The 27,467-nt window shown below is 45.8% G+C and overlaps 1 protein-coding gene across 3 annotated transcripts in view; it reads left to right on the plus strand.

Moving 5' to 3' along the window:
* The window catches only part of ZCCHC2 (zinc finger CCHC-type containing 2), a 48,333-nt gene that overhangs the window by 10,191 nt on the left and 10,675 nt on the right, over window positions 1-27,467 (plus strand). The window contains exons 2-11 of one of the 3 annotated variants that reach the window (XM_037156429.2): window positions 2,715-2,826; window positions 4,924-5,000; window positions 7,492-7,563; window positions 11,815-11,927; window positions 16,371-16,465; window positions 18,853-18,936; window positions 20,587-20,644; window positions 22,871-23,006; window positions 24,082-24,146; window positions 24,526-24,620. In XM_037156429.2, coding sequence (XP_037012324.2) covers window positions 2,715-2,826; window positions 4,924-5,000; window positions 7,492-7,563; window positions 11,815-11,927; window positions 16,371-16,465; window positions 18,853-18,936; window positions 20,587-20,644; window positions 22,871-23,006; window positions 24,082-24,146; window positions 24,526-24,620 — 907 coding nt within the window. The remainder of the gene's footprint in view (window positions 1-2,714; window positions 2,827-4,923; window positions 5,001-7,491; window positions 7,564-11,814; window positions 11,928-16,370; window positions 16,466-18,852; window positions 18,937-20,586; window positions 20,645-22,870; window positions 23,007-24,081; window positions 24,147-24,525; window positions 24,621-27,467) is intronic. The other 2 variants (XM_053664154.1, XM_053664155.1) reach the window with 2 other exon arrangements.

Genomic DNA, 27,467 nt, shown 5'->3' on the forward strand with positions numbered 1-27,467 from the left:
GAGGGGGCCGGCAGGGCTGGCCCTTCCCTGCGGGGGCCAGTCAAGTCCATGGTTCTCACCTCTGCTGCTCAAGAGGCCTTCACTTAAATTGTTGCTAAAATTAATAAAGTTTTAAATTTTGTAAATGGTTTCTAAACTTAGTGTACATGATTTTATAGCACTGATACACGCTGAAACTTTGGGTGGAAAAGAAAACTTAATTAGTAGGTACTCTGTGTGTTGATGAACTTAGGTCCTTGAATAGACTCAAACTCCATTTTTCTCCCTAGTTGATGAAACAGGAAGTCTTTTATCAGTTGCTAAATTGTGTTCTTAAAGTAACTTCAGACTTTAAAAATGTGACTTCTATTATGAAGAAAACTACTTTCTCATGATGGCTTCAATCTAATATTTGTGGAGGCAGCATGATAAAGTTTTTATTTATATTTTATCGTGGCAAAATGTAGGTAATGTGCAACTCGCCACTTGAACCCTTTTTGCTTGTGTATAATTTAGTGGCATGAAGCACTTTCACACCACGGTACAGCCCATTACCACCCTCTGTCCCCAGAACAGCTCTTTCTTTCCAACTGGGACTCTGTAGCCTTCAAGCAAATGCTCCTTACTCCCCTCTCCTGCCCCACGCTCCTTTCCTTCTCTGCGAATGTGACTGTTCTGGGTACCTCGTAGAGGTGGAATTGTACATTATCTGTTCTCTCGTGCCTGGCTTATTTCACTTAGCGTAATGTCCTCAAGGTGCATCCCGGTTGCAGCCCGTGTCAGAATTTCCTTCCTTTCTCAGGCTTGTGTTCAGATGTGTACATAAACTCGCACACACCACATTTTGCTCATCTGTCTGTTCCTTTGGCTGTTGTGCGTAGTGGTGCTGTGCGCATCGGCGTACAGGTGGTCTTTTCTAGTCTCATTCCTTCTGGGTGTATACACGGAGAGGCGGGGTCGCTGGCTCAGATGGGGGTTCTCCGTTCCACTTTTTCAGGGGGCTGCTGTGCTGTCCTCCAGCGGTGGCCAGGCTATATTCCATTCCCACAGGCAGTGAACGCACAAGGGTTCCAGTTTTCCCACGTTGTCACCAATGCTTGTTTTCTGTTTTTTGCACAGTAGCCATCCCAGTGGGTGTGAAGTGGTACCACTGTGGTTTTGGATTTGTCATTTCTTGTCGAGAGCTATTGGTTTTTCCATATTTTGCATCTATTTATATTTGAAGGTGTGTGTGATATTTAATTTATGAGCCACAAGTAAGCATGGCAGAAAAATATTCTGTAGGAAACGGTTGGCCTAGTCAACCAGACTTCTTCCAATTAACACAAGTACCTGAGCGGGGTATAGTGCTTTATTTACACTGACTTTGAAAGCGCTTAAAAATCGGTGCTAGGCCAATGTGGCTTTACTACTTTGTGGCAAAGATGACGCGGTCTCGGTTAGGACATCCGTCGACTGTGTCACCGTTAGAAGCGCTCCGGCCGTTGGCTCTGAGAAAGCGGCGCTGATGGAAAGCGGCGAAGGCCGTCCTGTCGGCATTTCAGGCGTTCGGGATCGACTCGCCAGGCCTGTGCTCTCCCCTCATTAAGTGGTTCTGTGTGGACCATCTTTATTTCCTTGGGTTTCTTGAGGAAGACGAACTACTGTGCAAGGCCGGGGCCCAGCTCCCGGGAGTGTCTAACATGCGCCTTTATTCCCAGAAACAGCGCCTCCCACTGGCAGCACAGACTGCTTGTCAGGCCGGGACGCAGAGTCAGACCGCAGAACCGAAGGTTTCACCTTAGGGTTCTTGGAAAGTTGAGGCTGTTCTGTTTGCTTCATTTCTTTACACAGTTTTAACACATGATGTATATTATTCATTACAAATTTGTAAAACTGTAATTGGTTCTTGAAATTGAGGCGATTTGGGGTTTGAGGTATAGTGAGACTCTAATCTTGAAGGGGGGATAGGTATGAGTTTTGACGAAGAACCATTTTATCTTTTTGTCGTAACCAGTGTGTTACAGTAACAATATCGTGTTATAAAGCACTGTAGTAACAGTGCTTGAATTCTGGAGAGCTGTGTGTAGACCAGCGTGCTGGGTGTTCATTAGTTGAAGCAGCAGGTCTGCTAGGAGTCAAGTACCCACCAGGTCACCAGTGACGGGCTGAGCAAACTCGGTTTGATTTGGAGCACCCAGTTACTCCTAGGGGGTTTAACACTGGTGGTAAACTCACTGTCCACACACATCTTGTTTAGAAAGGTTTGGCGTGTATCAATGGGACATTTTGTAGAACTTTCCCCAGCAAAGCATCTTGTCAGATTGCTCCTAAAAGCAAGTATTCTGTAAGAACTACATCGTGATTAATGTAGAAAATACCAGGGCCTTTACGTATGGTGAGTTAGCATAAAGGGTTACCATCTCTTACTTTGTTTCTTCAATTCTGGTTCACTTTGGCTTAGAATTGACATCGTTGGCAGTTGGGAATAGTAGTAGGTGATATGCTCTAAGAAAACCAGGACAGTGAATAACTGACACAATATTACTGTTAAACGAAGATAAATGTTCATACTTCTTTTCCTTGCTGCTGTGAAACTTTATATTTTTTCTGCCCTTACTTTGTAATCACCTACTTAATCTCTAAAAGTTGCTATTAAAATGATTGCTATTAAAAGTGTAAGTCTTTAATCTGGTTTGTTTTTATGGAATGTTCTATTTCTAGTTGATTAACACGTGCCCCCTTTTCTGGTCTAGAATGACTCTGCTCACGGTGATTACACGCAAAGCAATGAGGCCGGTTTGATAGAACAAGCCCCAGTACCTCATGACGGACTTACTGCAGCACCTCACAGAGCCCAGCGAGAAGGTACGCTGTGATTTTGAACCTGAAGCACCTGCTGGTGGAGAACTGCAGAGTGCTCTTTACATTGGTGGCTCTAACTCTTCCCTGTTCTTTCTGGAGGAGAGAGGCCCTGCTGGTCCTGAGTTTAGCTCCAGTGCCAGGCATCCCTGATCTTGAGTCCCTGTCTGGGCTCCTGCTCCCCAGAGCCTGGCTGTCCTGGCTGTGCTTTTTGGCCCTGCCTTGTCATCAGTTGTCTTGAATCTGGTTGCATGTTGCTGGAGGGCAAAGACCTTAATGTGCTTGCAAAGTGTTTAGGGCTTTATCGCTAGAATGTGGCTCAGGGTCTATGGAAAGACTTCAAATTTACAGAAGTTCACTGTAAGGGGGAAATTGCTGGAGTCCATGCTCCCTGCAGTGATGCAGTTTTCACGACGGCTGGGATGGGAGAAGGAGAAGACATTGCTGTGTGAAAAGAAATGAGTTCAGGCGTTCTGTTAGCGTTTGGGGAGTCTGTTACCTGTGGGGAGGGAAAAATTGACGTGGAAAATGCAGACTGCCACCTGGTCAGCCTGGGAGGGGACACAAAGCCTCACATTCTGTGACCACAGCCCTGAACGGACATGATTTTGTCCAAGTTAGTCCCAGTAATAATCCTTTTGGTGTAACGTGTTTTTCCTCACAGAGGAGGAAAAATAGGTATGACTGTTTAATGTTTAAAAAAGCTTACATTTCCATTCAAGACTATTCAGCTACTTGAATCACTTCATCCAAGCTCTCTGGACATGTGAGTCCCCTAAGGCACAGTTTCGTTTAACCATGAAGGTCCTTTTTAAAAAAAAAAAAATATATATTTTTCAAATGTATCAAAATGCTAGGGGTTAAGGTGGTATAACTTTTCTGTATTCTTAATTTCTCAAACACATGTATGGAATCCATGCTTTTTAGTTACAGTTTTTGAGGTTGGAGGATGCCCTCGCATTATCAGCCATCCCTCACCACATACCCTCTGTCCTCTGTCTGGATTCTGATAGATCACGGCAGGTAGAGCTCAAAATCGAGGCTGAAGACAGAGCCGTGTGCCGTAACGCTCTGGTGGCCCCGCTGCGGCCCACCCATGGGCAGAGGTCGAGCTGCGTTACACTTCTGAACGCAGGTTGTCAGTTCCGATGGCTTTTGTTTAGCAGCAGCATCCTTGGCGGAATTGAGTGGAAAGGCTTTTGGAAGCAGCAGACTTGCCTCCCCCACTTTGGCCTCTCTGATGCTGCGGGAGCTCCGAGGAGTCACGGGCTTCTCGCCAGGCTATGGGGGTTTTCGTTTGTCTCATTCTCAACATTTGTCACCCACTAAGGGGGAACTGGCCCAGAAGCAGGCCACCAGACACAGTCTATTTGGAAAGTTGTCACAAAATACTGGTAATGAGATCCCCTTAGTTGATTATGAATGTCTGTTTACCAGCAAATTTCTGTGTCTCATGTTTCTTGCTTTCTCATTGCCCACCTTCCGTGATCTATAACGATCTTAATTCTTCCTACATACTTTTGTTACTTTGTGTACTCGACTTCATCTATTTTAACTTCTTCCTCTCAGGCAAAGTGAACCCCTTCCTCCTCTGCTCCACCTCCTCCCCCTGAATCCAACAGTGGTGCTAGTCTGTTGGGTCACTTTGCTAGTTTCTTTCCCAAGCCCTTTATCATCTTCATTACTACCAGCCTCATTATTATTTAAGTACTGTTTATTTTGAATGAATCTAAAATGCTGTATTTGTAGTAATATGAATAACAGCTTTCAGAATTATCATCTCAGAAATAATCTTCACTGTGGGCACCTTTTTATTATTTATCTTTTTTATCTTTGGTGCTTAGCAGAGTGCTTGAGACTCCTTAGGCACCCAGCGTGCCGAGTGGGCGCAGAGAAGAAGCGCTTCATGGATGGGTGGCACATAGCTGTGCTTCTGGGTTGGTGTTTTGGTTTTTGGTTGGTTTTTTTTTGCTTTATTTCAAGATATAAGGGCAACAGTAAAGATGAAGATAAATAGCTTACTGATTTGTGTGTGTCGCGTCGGGTAACTGAAATGCATGTCTGGTCTCTGTAGAACGAGTCAGCCTGTTTTCTTTCTTTCAGCTGTGCACATTGAGAAGATAATGTTGAAAGGAGTCCAGAGAAAAAGGGCTGACAAATATTGGGAGTACACCTTCGAAGTAAGCTACTCTCACCCACAAGAGATACCTCCTATGTCATGTTAAATAATCTTTCGGAAAGAATGAAAAGTGGCCTTTGGAGAAACTTCTGGCAGGTTTGCTAACTTAGAAGAGCTATGCCTGTGCCTACGTTTGTCTGACCGGAGGGAACGCTCTGCTCGCAGTGTGTGCTGCAGGGTGGCCCAGCTCCCAGACCACCGTCATCTGAGACGGCCCAGCCCCTTTCATCAGAGAGGAGGGAGGGCCTTCGATGGAAGGTGTAAGATAAATCTTTCAGGAGGAAAAGGGAACACTCTCACCAGTACTTTTGAATGAGGATCCCAGGCCTTATCTTGTCCTGCGCTATTTCCCCTGATATTTTTCTCCTGTTTTTCTTTCTCCGTGGTTTTATTCCCTGGCCTTTGTGGCCCTGTCTTCTTATCTCTGATTGCTCTCCTGTCATTCTGCCCTTCAAGCAGCTCTAATTATCTTTCAAGCCCAGCTTTGTAAGGGCCCAGGTCTCCTTTTTGCCTGCCCATTGTCACATGGATTCCTTGTCCACGGCATCCTTGCTTCTCCCTGCCAGCCTTCCCTGTCTGTCCCTTTCTCTAGGGTCATACACGCCTTGAACCAAATGGAAAGACGCCGCGTCGCCGTGCTTCCTCCCTTTGGTTCCTCCCCAGAGGTGTTGCTTGCCGAACGTTAGCTCTGCCTTCCTCGTGAAGTCACGTCTGTTCTCCAGCAGGCCATCCTCACTCATTCGAGGTCCACCACCCTCATACCTTTCGCAGGCTCGCACGCCCGGGCCGCGTGCTCTTTCTCTCCAGTGGACTGTTGTCTCATGGCAGAGCAGGGACCTCCATCCTCGGTCACCCGGCCACGTCTGGCTCACTGAGCACATTTGTTGAACGAATTCCAGAGCATTGGCTTCTGCTTGGTGGGAGGAATATCCTCAATTTGCAGATTTTAAGTACTCATTCCTACTTTCCACTTGAGTTTTGTGACGTTGAGGCATAAAGCCGCGCCTTGCTCTCTGCATTCGGCGTCACCGGCCGTCCTTGTGCTGCTGGAGCTCTGCGGCTGTTCCTTCCTCAAGGTCCACACCCCCTGCTGTGGAGCGAGCTGCCCTCGGACCCTGCACCACCGCCAGCCCTGCCGCTTTCACGCCGGCCCTCCTGCTCCCTCCTCTGAGGGCTTTCATGGTCCCCATCTGACCTGCTTCTCCCTGCGCCAGCACCACGCCCTGCTCATTTTCTCTGGAGCGCTGCCCGCTGGCGGGAACCGTACCTGCCTGCTCTTTTCACGTGTGTCCCGCACTCTGACCCCAGCCAGCAGCGCCTTGTCCACTCCTATCCCCTTCCCTGAGACAGTGTCTGCCAAGTAGCTGCTGCACAGACACCTGAGTGACTAAAATTCATCCGAAAGATGTGTCAGTAGGTATTTGCTTTGAGGTTTGCCAGATAAAATTCTGTATGTCCAGTAGGTCCTTGCATAATAGCTTTTCACTTAATGTTGTCTCATTAAAATTAATCAGATGCCCTAGGAACTGAACTCTTGTTCGTATCAGTTAGCCCATGGTAAAATCAGCCTTATCAACATCGTTTTATTTGAGTCACAGTACCTACTAGTGACGTTAAGTAAGGACTTACTGTATTTATAAGTGTCTGATTCATTATTAATATGATACAATTAGTTGATAAGCCTTAGATATTAGCATAGTTCAAGTATTTACTTAGCTCATTCGAGTATAAAGTAGAAATTATTAGTGGGTCACCGTCAGGTCCACTGAATTAAAAGTATCCAAGAGATAAAGCAGCAAATAGATTTTCGTTCTGGCTACTTGTGGTTACATAGGGTCAAATCTAAGTAAGACCTTTTTGAGTTTTAATTTCCCCATCTTTAAATGGGTCATGCGTGCCCCATAGACCTTAACAGATGTTAAAGAATTGAGGTGAAGATGAAGCCTCCTCAGAAGCCCCCATAAAAACACAGCACAGCGTCTCTGAGGAGGGGGCCAGCACTGGTTCTTGTTCTCAGGAAGGTGCGCTCAGGAAGGTGAGCTCAGGAAGGTGCGCTCAGGAAGGTGCGCTCAGGAAGGTGCGCTCAGGAAGGTGTGCTCCGCAAGCCCCAGGAGGAGGGGTTTCTGTCCGTGGGGTGCAAAGCCGTGCTGTCCGAGCATCCCCGCGGGGTTCTGCAACCTCCCAGGACGAGTGTGAGGCGCTCCCCTTTCCAAAAAATCACTGCAATATAGTCATGTATTTTTAAAAACAGATTTTTAAGAAGACCATGTGATTTGAAAGGAGTTGCGAAAATCTTTTTGAGTAGAGTATATTAGTGGACTGTTAATTTTAAAAACTTGAAGAAATGATGACAATGCCAGATTAACTTTACATTTCTAGTTATTAACATCTTAATACAATTTAAGTAGGCTCTTTGTTGTACACATGGCTTTTTTCCCGTCTCTTCCCAGCCTAAGAAGTAACCATTTAATATGTGTTTTTTTTTAAATCAGGTAAATTGGTCTGATCTTTCAGTTACCACAGTAACAAAAACGTACCAAGAACTACAGGAATTTCTACTGAAGGTAAAAGTATAGATTTCTTTGTTAAAATGACTTTTACGTAATATACAGAATCCAAAACCTTTATATCAAAATAAATACCAGGAATATTAAAACACGTATATGCAGCCTTGGCCAGGTAGCTCAGCTGGTTAGAGCATCGCCTCCAAAATGCCAGGGTTGTAGGTTCCTTCCCCATCAGGGCGCACATATAACCAGTGAGTGCATCAGTAAGGGGAGCAACAAAGTGATCTCTCTCTCTCTCATTAAAAAATAGAAACTTTAAAAAACATGTATACATGTTGGAGAACTCTCCATGAACATTGGCTGTGGAAAATGACACATTACTCTGAATACAAGTATTCTTACCTTACATTACCATTGTAAGGACATGATGAAGGATTTGTAACATTTTTTAAACAAATGGTACTTTACTTCTGCTTCCTTGTCGAGATGTGTTCTTGGGGGCTGCTTGCAGGAGCCCCAAGACTCAGTCTGCAAAATGAGATAGGGCTCATTTGTGTTTGGTTGTGGTTCTTCCATCTAGTGGCTCTCTGGCTCCCTCTATGGGCTTCCTTGAATACATCTCGTTTGTTCTTGTGAGGTCCAGGTGGCCCTCTGCTCCTCAGAAGGATAGGATTTCCAAAGTATCGAGAATAAGGGATAATGGAAACATCTTATTACAGACTTACCCACGTGACAGGCATCTTAGATCATTTTGTTCAAACTCACTTCTGTTTCTTTTCTACTAGTGTTAATTTTTAGAACAGCATGTGAATAGAGATAAATATTGAAATAGGGAATAGGTTTAAATGGTTAACCAATAAATTACTGTTTCTCAATAAGCAGACGTTTCAGAATTTATTGTTAACACAGAGCTAAAACAAAGTCCAGAAGCAGGAAACATTCCCCACTCACTTACTAACTTTCAGGTAAAGGAGGGACAGAGTGACTGAACTGGTAACATACGAAATTCTCAGGACAGTGCTGGTGTTCAGCTGTCTGCTTGTCACCGTGCATCTGCCCTCTCGGGTCACATGGCTTTCTGTTTGCCCGTACAGCTGAGAGGCTGTTTGTGTCCAGCTTGCCCAGCTGTGCACGGTACAGGCGGGGGGGGGGGGGGGGGGGGGCGGGGGGGACCGCCCTCAGATTACCGTGCTGTCCCCACTGGGTGGGATTTCCCTGGGGCGACTGGACCATTTTCATTGCCCGTGGCTGTTTTAACCTGACTGCATGTAAAGGTGGGGGGTTGTTGATTTCAGATCACTGAAGGTCACATGCACGTGACGCGTCAGCCTCAGACCGCAGGGAGGAGGGATGGTGGGGGAGGGACGGTGGGGGGTGAGCCCTGTTGGTCGGGGCTGAGGCCCTCTGCAGCCCCCCGCCCCCCCCAGGAGAGAGTCACTCCTGGCTGATGTCCTGCCTGCTGAGGAGCAAGTATGGAAGTGTGTCCCCAACCCACCCCACACACACGTTTCAAATTCTCTTATACCTATTTGTGACCTTTCTCTCTGGACAGAAGACATTTATCAGAGTTGACGGGCAGGTGTACTCATGAGCAGGCTCGTGTGGGTTAGCAGTGTGCTTCTTGTTCCTGTCTTCTCTTGCCCTTTCTGGGACCACGCTCTGGTGCAGGAGGGCGGGTTGCAGGCAATGGACAGCCAGCCGGAACTAACTGTCCCTGAACTAAATACCAGGAACGTTACAATACGCATATGCGGTGCAGGGGTGGGCCTGGCGGAGTCCAGCGCTGCCGCCGTCGCACTGGTTCCACACCCAGAGTGAGCGGGGCTGCCGCTCACCTGCCCACTGCGCCTCCACGGCCCGGGGCCTGGCGCCCGGGCAGTCTCTCCCACTGGGCCTCCCGAGGCTTCAGCTGCTGTTCATCTGAACACCTTTCCTTTTCATCATGCAATTGTTCTAAAAGCTTAGGTACTTGAAAAAATACAGCCCCAAATAAATAATTCACTTTTCAGAGCCATGATGACTAATTGTCCCCCTGCTTAGCCATCATTTGAATACAGTATTTTTCTAAATTAGGACAAATGCCTTATCAGGTTTTATGAAATAATCGGCAACATTGTGTACTTCTAGAAATGTATTGCTTATTTCAAGTACATTTTCAAGTTTACTATCTAGCTTTTTATTTCTTACCTTCCTTTTAAAGTCATCTGCAAACGCTAAGAGCAAAAACCGTTCTGTGGACAGCATGTACATTCTAACTTCTGTAGTTGGTCTTGAATCATGGTTCTGTTGTGCCATGATGTAGGGGAGTGAGTTCGAGGTCAGCGCGTTCACATTCTTGTTTTCCCATAACCGGCAGCCTCTGTCCTCCGCATCCTCCCAGCCCCCTTCGCCCGCTGCTCCTTAGCGACTGTCTGACACCTGTCTGGCGTTGCGTGTGGCTGTGTGGGAGCTCCGCAGCAGCAGGGCTGTGTCTTCGTTCCGGGCTGTGCCCGCAGTGCCTGTGACTGTGCCTGGGGCAGTTGGGGGATTTGTTGATGGAACAAATACACAAGGAGTCAGAAATTGTGGTGGAGCCTTGTAGGGGCTTGGTTCTCTGTTAGGCCTCTGAGTTTTTTTTTTAAGAAAAGCTTGCAAGAGCAAGATGCGAACCTTCCAGCACTCTGAGCGTGTGCTGAAGCTGAGCTAGGCCTCCGCAGGCGGGAGGCTAGGCGTGCTGGAGCGGAGACCGAGGGTGCAAAAATCCAGAACAGTGACTAGAAGAGAAGAGACGATTTAAAGCTATATTCTTAGCAAGTATGCCTTCCTCTAGAACTGGAAATAGTCTCTGGGAATTAAAGATAAAACCCACTGGAGAGTAAGTCGGGTTGCAGATCTCTGCACATCCACACACTGCCCAGAGAGAACGCTGTCATGAGAACAGCTGTGGAGCAGGTGGGGGCTGACCTGCTCCCGCCTTCCTGGGTTTAGAGCAGCCTCGGCAGTTCGGGAGTGGACTCCACGGAGCTGGTTTCCTGTGGCTGGTGCACGTGTTCAGCAGAAACCCTGCTTAAAGCAGGGACTAGATGCCTACTGTCCTGACTCTTTCGAAATGTAGATACTGACGTGAGCACTCACTTCTTCGGAAAATGTGCAGATTTGGAACGTGTTTCTTCCTGCTGCTGGTCAGAGGACCCGGTGGTGTTCCGGGTGCCAGCCGAGCCGTCGACCGCAGCAGGTTAATAAAGAACCGGGAGTTTCATTCTCACGGAACACCCTGATTCCACCATCTCACTCTTCCTGAAACGGATGCCACTTTCTGCTGCCTTTGTTGAATTTTCCATTTCTGAATTGCTGACTCAGAATTCCGATTTGTCAGAAGAATGCGTACTGTGGGTTTTCCGATTAAAGATCAATATCTCAACCGACCCTTCATATAGACTGTTGTATTCCTGGGTCTCCTTAGATACTGAATTAATGGTTCTACCCTGAATTTTAATGGAAGTGACAGTCATTTAAAAGTGAGTTGCAAAGACTAGTTATCAAAAGTCAAATGTAAAACTTTGAATTCTTGAAAGACTTGGAAAGGTAGTTTTATATAGAATTATTATATTAAGAATTTTAAAAAGTACACTGGTTTCTAAATATAATGACTTAAAATTCTGTCTTTAATTTAAAATTTTTCATGCCCAGTGATTTTTTTTTTTTGTGGTTTCTTATACATTGTTCTGAGGGTGCCTCCATCACATTGAGGAAAAGGTTACTAAACACTTCAATTAGAGTTTCTTTTTTTAAATGCACGTTAGAGTCAGAGTTTTCACCCCGTTTTTCACACCCAGCTCTTGATATCATGTCTGGCACCGGCAACCTGATGTTGCCCGAGATTCGGTGGGAAAGGCGGCACAGAGGGGATAACTGTAAAGGCGAGAGCATGCTTTTCAGAACACGGTTTCAGGGTAAAAATAGCACTGGCTGCGCTGTTCAAAACGCTCCTTCAGACTAAAGAACCTCGGTGTGGTGTCCCTTCAGCGTGGCATGTGCCAGCTCAAGTGCAAGGTCGGTGCAGGCGCGCCCCAGAAGCGTGCTGAGAGCCGCTGGGGGCCCCTGCTCCCTGGGAAGCCCCGAGAGCTGCCTGGAAGGCGGGCGGCATGTTTCCGTGTGGGCGTCCCTGTGCCACTTCCCAGCGGGGCCCTGTGTGTGAGGGTGAAGTTGGAGCTGCGCTGGGGGTGCGGTGACTGAGCAGGGGCGTCTGTCTGCCTCCTGTCGTTTGCAGCATACACACCTACCAGCCAGTGGAAACTTAACACCGGCCCTGTGCTTCTTCTTCTCCAGCTTCCCAAGGAATTGTCTTCAGAGACGTTTGACAAGACCATCCTGAGAGCCCTGAATCAGGGCCCGCTGAAGCGAGAGGAGCGGCGACATCCTGATCTGGAGCCCGTCCTAAGGTACCTGTCACCGATGCTGCCCCGGCGCCCGGCGGTGTCCCAGACTGGTGGCCGGCTGTCCGCAGGCCTTGTGAGGCAGAGCCCTGGGGCTCTTTCTCGGAGGATTTTTTGCAGTGGACTCTTCCTCCTTCTGATATTTAGGTCTGGGCTCACAGTAAGACACCACACTAATGCTTTTATCATTGTGCGCCTCACCTCTCCCGAATCCAAAATGATTGCTTCTCAGGTATGCAGATGTGCAGTGAAACTTCCTTTCCCCAGGAAGTATTTATTGATAGAGGCCCTTGTCCAAAGCTTGGCTTTGAGATGTGTTTGTGTTGTTTTAAGTTGTCGAGTAAGATTAGGCCAGTGGGTGTGAAGGTGAAGGAAACACCACTTCCTGAACGCCTGCTCCCGGGACACGGTGGGTCAGCACAGCGGGGGTGCGGGCACAGTGTGGTGGTTGAGGTCAGGGCTTTGCCCTTGTGAGGTTGAAGGTGATTGGAAAAGACGGCGTGGGCAGGAGGAGTGTGGCACATGCTGCCCACGGTGGGGAGCACAGGCCCTGTCTGGGGTCAGCTCCCAAAGCACCCGAGTGCCTGGGGAGATAGGAGGAGATGGGGTTGGTGGGAGGGGTGCAGGTGGAGGCAGGGGTCATTGGTGGCACGAGTCCTTACACAGGCAGGTAGGTGTGGATATAGTTTCACGAGGCAAAGTTGAGGGAACCTCTTAGCTAACGTTTTTTTCTTCTAGAGTAAGAGACGTGCTAAAGAAGCGGCCGACTGAGGGTGGGACCAACTGTTTGAGAGCAGAAGGTGACCGGGCCGCTGGACAGGGGTCGGAGCCCAGCTGGGACGGGAGCTTCACAAACCGCGGTGCTTTGGGTCTGTCGATGTGATTGTTGAAAACCGTCCCAGCGGTTCAGATCCAGAAATTAAGGAAACATGTGGATCTCCGTTTATTTCTGTTTCCAAACGAGGGGTTGGCTCTTTCCTGAACTGATGGTTTCCTGTATGGTTCTTTACTCTGCGGTCTTAGGCATACGACACGTCTGGGTTTCTCACCCTGTTGGCCTGTCATTCTTGTTGCAGGGTCACGTGCTAATTATTAGAACTTCATCGACTATGAAGAGCTGGTAGATCTGGCTCTTTCTACTCCTGGTGCAGTTTAAAACACTCTTCCATGTTCTCAGATATTTGTTCTTCAGCTCAAACAGTTTCAAAGCTTGTTTCTTAGGCACTTCAGGAGGTGCTCTGAACTGCGACTCAGGCCTTGCGATGCCAGTGCCCACGTTCTCCATGTGACTTGTTTTTCTGAACTTGAGATTTGTCTTCACTTTGATTATATTGTATGTCCTTTTCCACAGCACACAAAAGTTTTATTTTTGAGCATTCAAATTTCTGATTTTAATGGTTTCTAGGTATTATGTGGTCCTTTGGAAGTTTTCTCATACCCAGATTGTAAATTGCGTGTTTTCTGTCTTGCATTGAAATCTCTGAGCCTTCTAGAGTTCATTTTGATGTGGGTAATAACAGAGTCCTTGTCAGCTCCCGTCCTCTTCTCTCCTGTCCCTCCGAACTGTGGAGCCCTAGAGCCATTCAGTAGGACAGGGCAAGGTAGGCAGCAGTGTCTGGTTCGGGGGGTGTAGCCTAATGACCTAAAGACAGGGACCCTGAGGAACCCACCGTGATGGTGGGGGGAGCCTGGCACTGTGGTTCCAAGGGCAGACACGTGAGGGGTGGCCCTGGTAGGCCCTCGGAGCCCTGGTGGGGTTCGGAGGGCCCCTGCACTGAGGTCGAGAGGGAGCAACGGTGTCAGTGGCAGGCGAGTGACTGCAGGGAGAGTGGCCTGAATATCTTAGTAGTGAGAGCCGGTTTTCTCTCTGTTGGAGCAAAGAGTCATGGTGTGGAAAAAGAAAAACGGAATGAAGCCCAGAGTTGTCTCACCGGAATTGAAGGTATTGGTGCGAACTCACGATTGTCGGTATACGAAGTATACAGCCATGTAATGTGAAAACTAAAGACATTTATTGAAGAAGATACAAGATACAAGAAACATTGTACACAGGACAGTAATGCTTCAGTCCACTTCAAAGTAGGCACCTTGGGACCTCACACAGTTTTCCCAGTCCCCATCAGCTGCCCCACTGTGTTTTCCTGAATCTCATCGATAGTCTGAAATCTCTTCCCTTTCAAAGGTGCATTTAGTCGGGGAAATGCCAAAAGTTGCAGGGCCCCAAATCTGGGCTGTAGAGGGGCTGAGTCACCTGGGTGAGCTGATGTTTTGCACTGAAAGGGTCTGGAAGCAGCCACACTCCAGTAGCAGTGGGCGGCACCTGGGGGACTGGGAACATCCTCCTCCACTGAGTGGAACCGGGGCTCCGTGGGGAAAGCTGACTGCAGGGCTGGAGCAGGGAGAGTGCGAGGCGAGGCTGTGGGGCCAGACCCAAAGCAGGGCTCCAAGACGGCGTGGCCGGGGCAGAAGGGCACAGAACCAGCTCGAAGGGGCTTCTAGTGGCCAAACCGAACATCAGAGTAAATAATACTAACATGGAAGAAGATAGGAAATTATGAGTTCATTTTGAAATAAATAACAAAAGAGAAGAGTGACTTTAGGGCAGAGAAGCCTGGCGAAGCCACTGAAGAGCCCTGTTTGTCCTTTCCTGACCATGCAGGTAGTTTAAAATGTATTCTAGTCAGATTTTCTTCTCAGTCTTTTATGATTTCAGGGTTTTGTGTCCTGCTTAGAAAAGCTTTTCTTCCTGAAATGGTATGTAAAAAAAATTTTTTGATATAGCCCTTTTCAGAAAATCTTTGGAATCATTTTTTGAATTCATTAGCATGGTATCTGCCTGTGGTCTCAACACCATTAAGATGAGGCCTTCCTTCTCAAATTCAAAATATTAATTATCTCATGGGACATAGGAAGTGAGTTTATGAGTGAAGTGGAGATGGCACAGCATGGAAGGGCGCACTGCGCGCCATTCCAGACACACTGCGCGTGAGGAAGAGGGGACGTGGCGCCGGCGTGCACGTGGCGTTGGATGGTTTGTCGTGTCAAAATGAGACGCTGTTCTTGTTAACTGTGAAGTAGTTTGTTTCCTCTTTGACTTTTTAATATGGGTGTACTTGCCATGGTTTGGTCTTGAGTTAAGGAACCTTGACTTCAGTCTGTGACTGACTTTGAGCCCGAGCCGGTGTCTCAGGCACGGTTCCCGTGGTGCATTCGCACTTGGCATGTGGAGTCGTAGGTCGGCCTGGGTTGTCTCTCGGGACTCGGGCCTGGAACTGAAGGCGAGCCAGCCTGCACTTGTGACCTCCTGGTTGTAAATGTGACTGGGTAGTAGGTGCCACCACTGCCTTTGGGTTTCGGTCCTCAGTTTTATATGATGTGTTTAGACCTGGAGATTCAGGTCAGCTCCTAACTTCATATCTGAGTTTTCCTTTCATCTGTTCATTTCCCCCTTTTGTTTTCCTATTGAATATTTACTTTTACACTTGAGTACCGTAAAGCAATTTCACTTTACGTATAAGGCAACTGTGGCCCAGAGGGTCATATCTTAGTATGGGATTTATTGGTTTGTGATTAATCTGAATGGTATGTCAAAAATCTTGGGGAGAAATTACGAATTAACATTTTAAATGAGCATTTCAAGTGCTCAGAAGTACTGACAGGGGGTTTGTATGCTGAGCAGCAGGGTGACAGTTCAATGCACCTGTACTTTTGTGAGCCCCTGACCTTGAGGAATTGGGGGTTTCCCTGTGAGGAAATTGAAGCCAAAAGGCTTGTGCAGGGTCATTCAGCTTTTAAGTGGCTGAGCTGGCATTCAGGCCCAGGAGGAAACTTTCCATTAGATGGAACTGTCACTCTGCCCCTTTTCGTAGGAAAGACCTCCAGTCGCAATCTTTTAATTATGTTAATAAAATATGAGAAGTCAGTGTGCAGAGGTATGAGCAGAGAATCACGGCGCGATGCACATCGAAGCCAACGGTCACTTAGTCGCGCTTTAGGACGTAGTGGTGCCCGTAACTAACCTGACCGCTACACCCCCTCGTGTCCGGGGCTCCCAGCACCCCAGCCTCCCCAGCCTCCTGTGCTCAGAGTACAGGGAGCTTTCTCCACGAGGAGGAGGAAAGAGGTCCCACTTTTTTCTGATCAGAGCGGCCGGACCACTTGGACAAAGGCTGAAATAGCATGCGTTTTTGACTAGAATTGAAACCTTACCATTATATTATGTAAAATTAAAAATAAGCTTGTTTATCAGAGTCTTGCCAATCTTAAGTTTTATTCAATTCCTCCTTTGGGAAATGCATTGGAAAATAATATTCTATTCCTTAGGAAAACAATTTATTTTTATATGCCTGAATTAAACGACCACCTGAGTTTGATTTACAGTCTGAACTCTGACTCTTGTGTATTTATATGACATGAATTTAACAAGTCTCTTTTCTTTTTTACACGCAGGCAGCTATTTTCAAGTTCATCCCGAGCTTTTCTGCAGAGTCAGAAAGTGCACAGCTTTTTCCAGCCCATCCCATCGGACCCTCGCCACGGCCTCAGTAAGCCCCTGCTCTTCTGTCTGTGCTGGGCGGCTTTCCTGCCTGGGTTTCTTGCTTTGCCATCCTAGGGGGGCAGTCACTGCAGTGATAGTCCCAGAATAGAGGCATACTGTGAATGAACGTGTGGTTTCAAGTGAATTTTATGCTGCAGTTCTACGGAAAATAACGTCACAAAACAGCCGGACTCGAAGCTGGGGCCGAGCCTCTGACACGCGTGGGCACGCAGGGTGCCCGGGTTCTGCGGCACTCCTTGGTGACGGCCATGGAGCAGCCGCGGCGCTGGCTGCATGGTGCGCAGCACCCTCTAGTCAGCCTTTCCCCCACGCCCTCTGTTCCCAGGGCGACCTCTCGGCCTCCCAGGCTGCAGACCTTGGCCTTGTTCTTCCCATTTCTGACGCCATTGTTGAAAAGCCGAGCAGCACCAGACACAGGACGCCTTCCGTTCCACCCCCCCCCTACCGGTCACTCTGCTGCCCGGGAGGCCTTTTGTCTTCTCTTTCTTGCAGAGACTGGGTAAAGCCCGGCCCTTCTCTCACGGTCTGATTCTCACCGTACTTTAACCTCTCCCAGGACCATGTCAGGGGTCAGTTTCTTAATCACCTGTTCAAACAAAGTTTGGTGTGGAATTCAAGCCCTGCCTGGAGCCTCACGACCCTCCTTCCTCATCTCCTGTGGTTTGGCTGCTGGCCGGTGGGACAGGCCCCCCATGCTCCCGGCCTTTTCCTGCCCCAGCGTCGGGGCTCATTGGACGCCCAGTCTTAATATCCTTCCTCTCCTCTCAGCCTGTGGAACTCATACCTGCTTTAAGGCTCAACAGAAGTATCACGTCATGAAGATTTTCTAGTTTTTTCTTATGTTCCTGTAGCTTGATTTTGCCCTTACATTTCAGCATTCATCACAGTCTGCCTTGTGTTTAGTTTTATGCACGTTTATCTCAGCTGCCTTTTTAAACAAATATTTTGCCAGTAACATTGGTGTGTGCCTTAGGAGAATCTGCTAATTTTAAGCACAGCCACAATGGCAAGTGGCTAAGTTTTTTGTTTTTGTTTTTTTAAATCTTTCCTCCTGCTTTCAAGAAAGTCCTATTTTCCTGTATTTAATGGAGAAAGAAAATACATTGTTTTCTCAATTTTAGATGGGAGAAGAAAAGGTAAAAATGTATGATTAGATATTGTAACATACGGGTTAACTTTTAAAGTTTTTGAATCATTTATGTGTATAGGTGTGTGTATATGCCTTAAATATTTTAAACAGCTAAGTAGCAATTGGGATGAATGACTCTTCGTGACCAGTGGACTACAGCCAGGTGAACAACCATGTGGTTAAATCTGCATCTGAATAGTGGCCGTAGCTTTTTTAGAAAAGAGAATCCTGGTCATTTTAGAGCTGCTGTAGATTCAACAGTCGGTGCTTTCTACTTAAACCAAGTTCAAGTGCTTTTCATTGACTGCCTATAAATCACATCTGTCTGGTTCTGAAAAGGCACTGGAGCACAAAGTCAAACTTTTAATTCCAATTTTAATGGGCTGCCCAGGAAACCTCAGCCAAGTGAGTAGCACATATGTAAACGGCAGGAAACGCATGTTGAGAGCTTGGCAGGATTTAGGTGCTGTGAGCAATGAACGCTAAAGAAGCTGGGAGATTTGGTTTCAGATTGTTGTGAAAACAATTTTTAAATAAAGTACATGTTGAGATCATGGGAAATCTGGTCAGGATGTCTAAGCTGTTTCACCAAAGAACACGATGTCCCAGTTCATTTGCATGTGCTTTGTTGGAGAACAGCAGCTCCGCCTTTTTCTCCTGTGGGACAGAGAGTGGCGTTCCGCAGCCGGACGCCTGCGAAAACCAACGCTGGACTCCCGAATGACTTGCAACATCCGACCTGGGGCCCGCCAGCCCGCACTTAGAGGGAGAAGTGATCCCGGGCCGTCACCGCGTGCTCTGAGCTTGTGCCGGTCCCTGGGGTGCCAGCCCCTGCTCTGTACCAGAAGAAGGGACCCTGAGAGGACACCCTGAGTCTTTGTAGCCATTGGGCATTGCCACAACATTGTTGTTGTGTTTTATAAAAGTACCGGCCCACAACAACTAGAGATTTTGAAGAGCCTCACAACACGAAGTGTCAGAGAAGCACTGGAGCACATGCCGCACCCGCTCCAGGCCTGTGGCTTTAATGGGGAGACCTGGCTCCACAGTTCGGGGTCCCCAGGCCCAGTCCAGCATTCTGTGCTCTGTGTCCTGCTTTCTCAAAGGTTCTGTCTGGTGGAGACGTCCTGCGCTCACTCTCCACTCTCATCTTCCCTGGGGGGAAAATAATCATTGTATTTGTTGTGTGTATCTCTCTGTGGTAATTTTTCTAAAAAGTTAATGGCATTGAATACTTTCCACAGATAACTTGCAGTCCTCTCTGAAGACTTCCAAGATATTAGAACACTTAAAAGAAGACAGCTCAGAAGCTTCAAGTCAAGAGGAAGGTAAGTGTTGATTCATTGGAATAAGTCATTCTGCTTGATATTGGGACACGGATAGGCAAAGAAGCCATCAGAACAGAATAAGGAGCCAGGAAACAGATATATGGGAACCTGGAATGTAACAGGTAGCGTACAAACAAGTGGGGAAAGGAGAGACCACCCAGTGAATGGTGTTGGTTGGCTTTCCCATTGGAAAATATAGGATTAGATCCCTACTTATATTAAGCACAGAAATTTCAAGTGAATGACAAATTGTATGTAACATAAAGTTAGTGTAATACATAAAATATAAAACTTAACCTTTTAAATGTTAATCTGGGACAAGAAGGCTTTGTTGACAAGGCAAAGCCTGAGCGGAGCTCCTTCTACTCTAAGTTAGAATTTAACGTGGGACGAGCAATTGGGATTGGAAGACGAGGGCAAGATGCTTGCAGGTGAGGTGACATCCACACTACACCAGAGATTCTTCAACAGCCAGGGAAAAAGTCAGTCTGATTGGCAGCATTTGCAAAGACAGGCAGTTCACAGAAGAAGGAACTTGAAAAGCCATTAAACAGTGTTCAACTTCTTGAGTGGTCTGGAAAAATGCAAATGAAAAAAAATTAGGTATGGTGAATACAGAATACAATATATAGGTGATGTATAATAGAATTGTACCCCTGGAACCTGTATAATTTTATTAACCAATGTTACTCCAAAAAAGTCAATAGAAAATAATTAAAACACGTACATATCTAAATACATACATACGTACAAAGGAGTATCATTTCACAGTCTTTGAATTGGCAAAACATTTTCTCTGTGACATCAACGATGCAAAGTAACAGGAATTCTTATCTACTGCTGATGGGAATTTAAATTGGCACAAGGATTTTGGACAGCAATTGGACACTGGTGAGGTGGAGGTAATTAACTGGATGCTTGATGCTACTGCTGGCCATTCCACTTCCATGAAGATTGTCCCTGGGTCAGGGGTCAGGGGTCAGGGGCTGGGTTCTCAAGGCACCGTTGGCATAATAGCCCACACCCGATGTTAACCCACAAGCTTTCAATGTTAATCAAGTTAAAAGTAAATTGTGGCCTATTTGTGGCCACTCGGGGTGTCATTTAAAATAATTACAGTGTCTTCAGACAGACAACACCACCACCTGTTTCTGCAGATGAGGACAGCGACAGTGAAAATGAGCCTGGAGTGTTTCAGCCGTTAGCCTCGGCAGGGAGGGGCGTGGGGCGGGTGGCCGAGGGCCCCAGTGGTTTCTGGGCCGTTCTGTTACTTAATAGGAAGAGACATCTAGAGATTCTGCGGAGGTGGGTCCATGGGTGTTTGTTGCACTAACTGATGTGTATTTTTAATATTTGAGACACTTCATTTTTTAATGGTTTTTTTAAAGCCTGGAATTGAATGTTGTAGTTTTGCAGTAGCATGCTCATATTAACTTTTCTAGTTTTAGACAAAATTGATTTACTGTTAGGTGAACACATTTCAGGTGATATTTAAGGAAATTCGATCATTTATTGTATCTTTTGAAAAATGGATTCTTTAAGGAATTTTCTGTGAAAAATGCTCTACCAGGTCTGCTGACATGGCACGATCCTTCCGGATTTTACCAGAGCACTTGGCGTAATAAATGGTTTGTCTTTTTTCTGCCCTAGATGTGTTACAGCACACGGTAATGCACAAGAAACACGCTGGGAAAAGTCCCTCTGGGAAGTAGGTATTTCGTTCCTGAAATGAGCACTGTTACTGCATGTTAACTCCTGTCTCACTTACTGTAACTACTGGTAAATAGTTGGCTGTACGTCTACCATTTCACTGTTTGCTCATGATTTGTCATATGTTTTCTGTGCTTTCTTTTTTCTTCTTTCATGCTTTTGGATGGTTTTTATTCTTTTGTCCTTATGAGTCTTGATAGTTACACCCCATTTTTGGATTATTCTGGTGGTTATCCTGGACATTATATTGCACATCTTTGACTTTCTAAGGTCTGATATCAGTTGTGCTTGCACCACTTACCATGTGAGGACCTTCTACGCTGTAACTTCCCTTATCTCCACCTGCCTTACAAACCACAGCGGTCATGTATTTTAATTCTATGTTTTAAACCTCGTGAACCTTTTTTTTATTAGTGTAACATCAACCATTCCATTGTCCTTTACTCCTTCCTGTGTGTCTGGGTGTCCATCTCTGATCGTTTCCCATCTGTCTGAAGAACCCTTGACTATTTCCTGTAGTCTTATCTGCCAGTGAGGAATTCACTTGGTTTTTATCTGTAAAAAATACTTGTTTTTCCCTCAGTTTTTGGAGGACATTTTTGCTGGGTATAAGATTCTGGGTTGGCAGTTATTTTCTGTTAGTTCTTTGAAACTACACAGGCATACCCTGGTTTATTGTGCTTCACAGATATATTTAATTAAGGTATGTACATTGTGTTTTTAGACATAGTGCTATTATTGCACACTTAATAGGTTAGAGCATAGTGTGAACATAATTTTTATGTGCACTGGGGAACCAAACAGTTTGTGTGACCTGCTTCATTGTGATGCTCGCTTCATGACTAATCTGGAACCTAACCCACAGCATTTCCAATGCAGTTTCACTGTCTTCCCATCTCAGTCCTCCGTCCCTTGCATCGTTTCCCCTCAGCCCAGCTCCTCATCGTCTCCTCTGATTTCTGCTACAAACCACGTAAAGTCATTTACATGATTTCTGTCTCCCCTCACATTACTGCCGTCCCAAGAATTTCCACCTTCTGCCGCAGGCCGTTTGCTGATTCTGTTGGGCCTGCTTGGCCCTCAGCAAGCGCAGTTGACCCATGCCAGTCAGCTTGCCTGGAGGTTGGTCCTTAACTGATGGTGGAGCCCCAGCTTCCTGTCCTTCGGGGAGACAGCTGGGGGGGGTCACAGCCAGCTGGAGCCTCTGTTGCTCACAGCGGCTCCCTTGGTAATGGACCCTCCGCTGGTTTTTCCTCCCGTCCTGTTTCATTCTCTCTGATCCTTGCTCCTGCCTCCTGGGATCACCTCCCAAGTCTGCGGTGACATCCCAGATTCTGCTTTTAGGACAGTTAGCATCCATCGTTTCAGTCTTCTGGTTGCTCTTTGGAAGTTAATGTGCTTTTCAAACTCCTCTCTTTAGTATTTTCTCGTCTGGTTTCCAGCGATGGGCCTATAGTATGTTTGTGCTTTCTTCAAATTGAGTTCTGCCTCTTGAGTCTGAAGCTCGGCCTCTTTTGGTGTTGAAGAGCCCAAGCCCTTACTTCTTCAGCTATTGCTTCTTTCCCGTTCTCCTGCTCCCTCTTCTAAGACTCGGAGAACTCACGTCAGACTTTTCACCATGTCCCGCATCTGTGAGACTTTTTTTTTTCCATACATTTTTTCTCTTGGTGCCCTCATCTATTTTCTTCTGACCGTATTTCCTCTTCTCTGATTTTTTCATCTGTTTCTGTCCATTGCATCCTTCATTTCATTTCATTCTGCAGTTACAGAATTTACATTTGTTTTTTTATACTTTCCAGTGTTCTAAGATTCTCAACCTTGTAGTCATTGATCATATTAAGCGCTGTTATTTTCAGATCCATGTAGAGTAACTTTATTCTCTGGATTCTGTCTGAGTCTGTTGTCTGTTTCTTTGTCATGTCGTATTAGCCTGCTCCTTCCCATGCCTGGTGGTTCTCTCGAGACGGGGCAGACCCCAGCTGTAGGTGGGGGGATGACCATTGCATAGAGTCTAAAGAGAGAATGTGCATCTGTCACTAATCTCTTCAGAGACGGGTTAATGGTTGAGTAGATAAGATCACTGTATACTGGTATATTCTCATAGTATCTTTTGCTTTTTTGGTGTATTCCATAAAATATTCTAAGGAAAGGGTTACTGTGGCTTCCTCATTATTCAGTGCAGTAGGTTGGATGTTCATTCCTGTGTAAACTTTGCCTCCGATAGCACTACTGGTACAACTTGTCCGCCACTGGACGGCCTCACCGTGCAGTGTTCCGAACAGAACGGCGTCATGGACTGGCGGAGGCAGGGCTGCACCACCGCCCAGCACCCGGGGCACTGTGTGAACTCGGCGGACCAGGTATCTGGGGGCATGGTTTGGTCTTCATGCCGTGGTCAGAGCCGAGTCATGTCAGGTAGCACGTCTGGCGAGAAGAACCAAGGGAATGTTTAAGTGTTAGACTCTCAACTCAATGGGTTGATGTGATCTAAGTTCTCCTGAGACCTGAAAAAGTTTACTTAGATTATTTTTATTGCTAAAAAAAGTAGTACATTTTAATGTGATGATTAAAATGTTAATTCCTACTAGGGGTACATGAAGTTGTTTTGCCAACTTTTTTGCTTTTGAAAGAATTATTCACATTTCTGTCCCTATATTGCTATTGGTGTTGTGAATATTGAAATGGAACTTTCCTCGTGAGGAGCAGGGCCAGTTCACTGGGCCTCCCAGGGTGACTAGGACCGATGTGCTTCCTTAGGAGTCGGTGTGATGCTGAGGCCCAGTGCTCCCAGGGCGTGGGCGTGGCCACTGGTGCAGCGGTGGAGGAACCCTGTTCTCCCTGGAAGGCAGGGATCTGTTAACCTGATTCAAGTTCTGGATGACACTCAGGTCCAGATGTTAACCTTGCCTGGAATGTGTTTTTATGAACTAAAGCATTAAGGTGTGTTTTGAGACACTGTATGTTATCTTAGCCATACTTACTTAATGGCCTATTTTTTTAGTACAGTGTTTATACCTTTTCTACCTCCAAATCAGTGTCTGTTCACCGTTTCTTTGTACACTTGGAAAAACTGCATTGTGGTTTTGCCAGCCTGACCTTTAAGAAAGTACAGGCACACCTATAGCAAATGCCAGTTACTTGATTGTGTTTTATTTTGTGGTCAAAATAATACACAAAAGAATACAGGTCCATTTTAAAAGCAGAAAAATAACTAGATGTTTTCCTCATGATTGATAGTATTAAGTATTTGTCAGGGAATATAAAAATTTTAGTGGTTCACACAGGTAACTTCAATAATAGGTTGAGAATAAGAATTTATTAGAATATGCAACTGAGAACGCATCTCATTTTAACGTTGATATCAAAATAAGAGGGTACCTTCAAGAATAAGGGTTAGCTTTAGTCTGTTTGATATCTTTTTATTCTTTCCACTAGCATTCAACTGATAAGCGAAGTTTGTCTTCAGTAAATAAGAAGAAAGGAAAACCACATGTAGAAAAGTAGGTTCAATTTAATGTCCCCTGTAATAGAAATTGGGAAAATACAGCATTTGATTCTGGGCATGTTTAGTTTATGTACTGTAAGTAGTATTTTTCCATTCCTTTTCTTTATATTTTTACTTTTGGGCTTTACTTTTTATCCACAATAATCAGCATATGCAAGTGATAAAAGTAAAGCTACTGTCACATATTACGTTCCATTTGGAGGGGCAACTGTCAGAACTGCACACTAAATCCTGCTTTTAGATTATACCTTCCTAAGAACTTTTTTTTTAATTATAAAAGACTTTGAGGGGAATTTTAATAATTCTGCTGCATTTAATGTATTCTCCAGAGAATCTCATAAAGAGTGTTGGTAACCTCTATGCTTTTGGTTTAGGGAGCAGGTTAAGGAAGCTGACAGCAGACTGAATAGTAGAATAAATGGTATTAGACTCTCCACTCCTCAGCACGGCCAGGGCAGTTCTGTGAAAGGTAAGGACATTTGCTTTCGTCTCAAATACCCATCACCTAAATGCATTTCCTATGATGCCTTTTAGAGTAGACATTGAGCTCTTATGTCAGATCCTGATGTACTTTTGCCCTGCACTGGTACAACAGCGGTCTCAGAATTACACGATTCTGGAGGATGGACGGAGTCCATTTAGGAAATACAGGGCCGCCGGGGAGGCGTGTTACCTTTGCCAGCTCTCGTTCCCTCCAGTCTCCTCGCTTGTCTCCTCCAGCCGGCCCCCGCCTCAGAGGACCCGGAAGGTCTTCCCCACCCTTGTGGAACTCGGGACCCATTCGTATATGAAGGCCCCGTTTAGAATCTTGTCGACTGTGTAGAATCATGTGCAATGGCCATCTTCTGGGGTTTTATGGCACTTTGGGGGAATTCGGACCCCCAGGTTCTTGTACTAGATTTGTGTGGTCTCCGGATGCCCAGCGCTATTCTGAGGTCCCTTTATTTTTAGGTGGAACGTTTTGTGTTCATTTGACTGAGGAGTGTCCCTTCTGCTGGTTCAGTGCTCACTTTTCTGTGTTATGTTGACCTTCACTGTTGACAGGAAAGATAGAAAGTGAAAAGAGGCCCATAGGCCTCGAGGAGAATGTTTTGTTCACTTGTGTACCTAACACAGTTGTTGGCTGGACTGATCCTGCAAATAAGGGTTAAAATTTAGATTTTACTCAAATGTGACTACATTAAATTGCGACGTACCATAAATAACCAAAATGTTTTTAATGGAGTGTTCTTTAATTAACATATTTGTTTAGAGAGATCGAATATCGATAAAGGAAATGTGGTTAATTTTGACTCTAAGATCATTGGGCCAACCATCGAATGAATTAACTGGGCTGTCTTTGGGGGGATGACCTGGGGGGCAAGCTGTGTTGCGTATGAGTGTATTGCAACACCTTGATGTTCCCCGTGGGGACGGCAGACAAGGAAGAAGGGGAGAACTGAAACAACACGGGAGGACTCTGCCCGAGCGTGATGGGCAGTAGCCTCTGCCTGGCTTCCCGGCCTCTGTCCTTCCTCCTCCAGGGTCAGCCCCGCACCCCAGCACTCCGTCCTCCGCAGCACGCACTGGATAGCCAGGGGCAGGGCGCTCTCCCGTCCGAACTGTGGTCAGGTGCAGTGGAGCTCAAAGGAGGTGTGGGAAGATAGTTAATTAGTAAATACTGATAACACAGGGACCACTCTCTGTGTTTGGTGTGCTCACAACTGTGAGCCTGCTCTGCCTGCCCCTGCATGTCTGGTCCTCTCACGATCCCTCTGTCCCTCCTCTCTCACGTGGTGTGGGAACTGCTGCTCGCCAGACAAGTTCACCACACTCTCCCTTTTCAGCTTCCCGCCGTCAGAGGAGAAATGCATGGACTTGATCTCAGATAGATGTGGCTTGGAATCTTGTGCTCCCCCCAGTTTCTTTTTTTTTAAATATATTTTCAAATGGAAAGAGTTCCACTTTATTTTTTAACATAATTTTATTATTATTATTATTATTATTATTTTAGATTTTACTTATTTATCTTTAGAGGGGAAGGGAAGGAGAGAGGGAGAGAAATATCAATGTATGGTTGCCTGTCGTGTGCCCCCTGCTGGGAACTGGCCTGCAACCCAGGCATGTGCCCTGACTGGGAATCAAACTGCAGTCCTTTGGTTCACAGGCCCCGCTCAATCCACGGAGCTACACCAGCCAGAGCTTTCCACCCGTGTCTTAAGTGTGTGGCCTCTTGGAAGCCTTAGTTTTCTCACTTATAAAACAGGAACAATACCTGCCTCACCAGATCATAAAGACTGAATGTGATGGCGTGTGGAAAGCAGTTAGCTAGTGCTGAGGACACAGGTGTTCTAGAATTTAGTGCCTTTTCACCATCTAAGAGAAAACATGCCATAAAATTTATTAAGATCTTTTTAGTACTATCGCAAGCTTTCTTTCCTCTTTATTTTAAAATATTATGGATGTACAATACAACCCGAGGGTGTTTGAATACAATAAACCTTATTCTGGCCCTCACCAGTGTGGCTCAGTTGGAGCAGTGTCCTATAACTGAAAGGTTGTGGGTTTGATTCCCAGTCCGGGCACATACACAGGTTTCAGGTTCAATCCTCAGTCTGGGTGTGTACGATCCCCGGTCCAGCGCTTACAAGAAGGCAACCAGTCAATGTGTTTTCCTCTCTCTGCCTTCCCTCTCTAAAGGCAATGTCCTTGGTGAGGACTACAAAGAAAAAGATAAACCTTATTTTTTCTCTTTTATCCTGTATATATGTCTCTGATTGATATATATATTTATACTTACAGAGTATGACTATAAATGAAATACGCTTTGTACAACTTGTCTCGTTGACATCAAATATAGCTCAGATGTTTGCCGACTCCAACTTAGGAAAAACCCATTTATTAATTTCCCTTTAATATATTAAGGTATCAAGGTATTACCATTAGCATTTAGTAAACTCAAGATCTATTTAAGATTTCTTTCTTTATGAAACAATGACACTTATCATAAAATGTAGAAATTGTATTGAAACAAAATATTGGGTCTTTTTGATTCATGTTGTTTGGATCTTTAAATAACTCAATAAGTGTTTAAGATAAGTGTTACTTATTTTTGATTAAAAAATTTAACTTCTGTTTTGAGTAATAATATGTTCGTGTAGTTTGAAAATTTAAAGGTACAAAAAGGGACAAAATAATCACTTACTGTCTCCCTCCACGTGGTTGCCTCCCAGAAAGTTCTCAGTGCCGTTCATCTTCTGTATTCTTTGCAGTGGATTTGCTTTCAAACCTCAAGCCTTAAATCTCTCCACTGAGGAGAAGTAGGGTTTCCATGGCG

This window comes from Artibeus jamaicensis, unplaced genomic scaffold (genome assembly GCF_021234435.1).
Source record: "Artibeus jamaicensis isolate MK-2021 breed Jamaican fruit bat unplaced genomic scaffold, CSHL_Jam_final contig_354, whole genome shotgun sequence".
NCBI classification, from domain to species: Eukaryota; Metazoa; Chordata; class Mammalia; order Chiroptera; family Phyllostomidae; genus Artibeus; species Artibeus jamaicensis.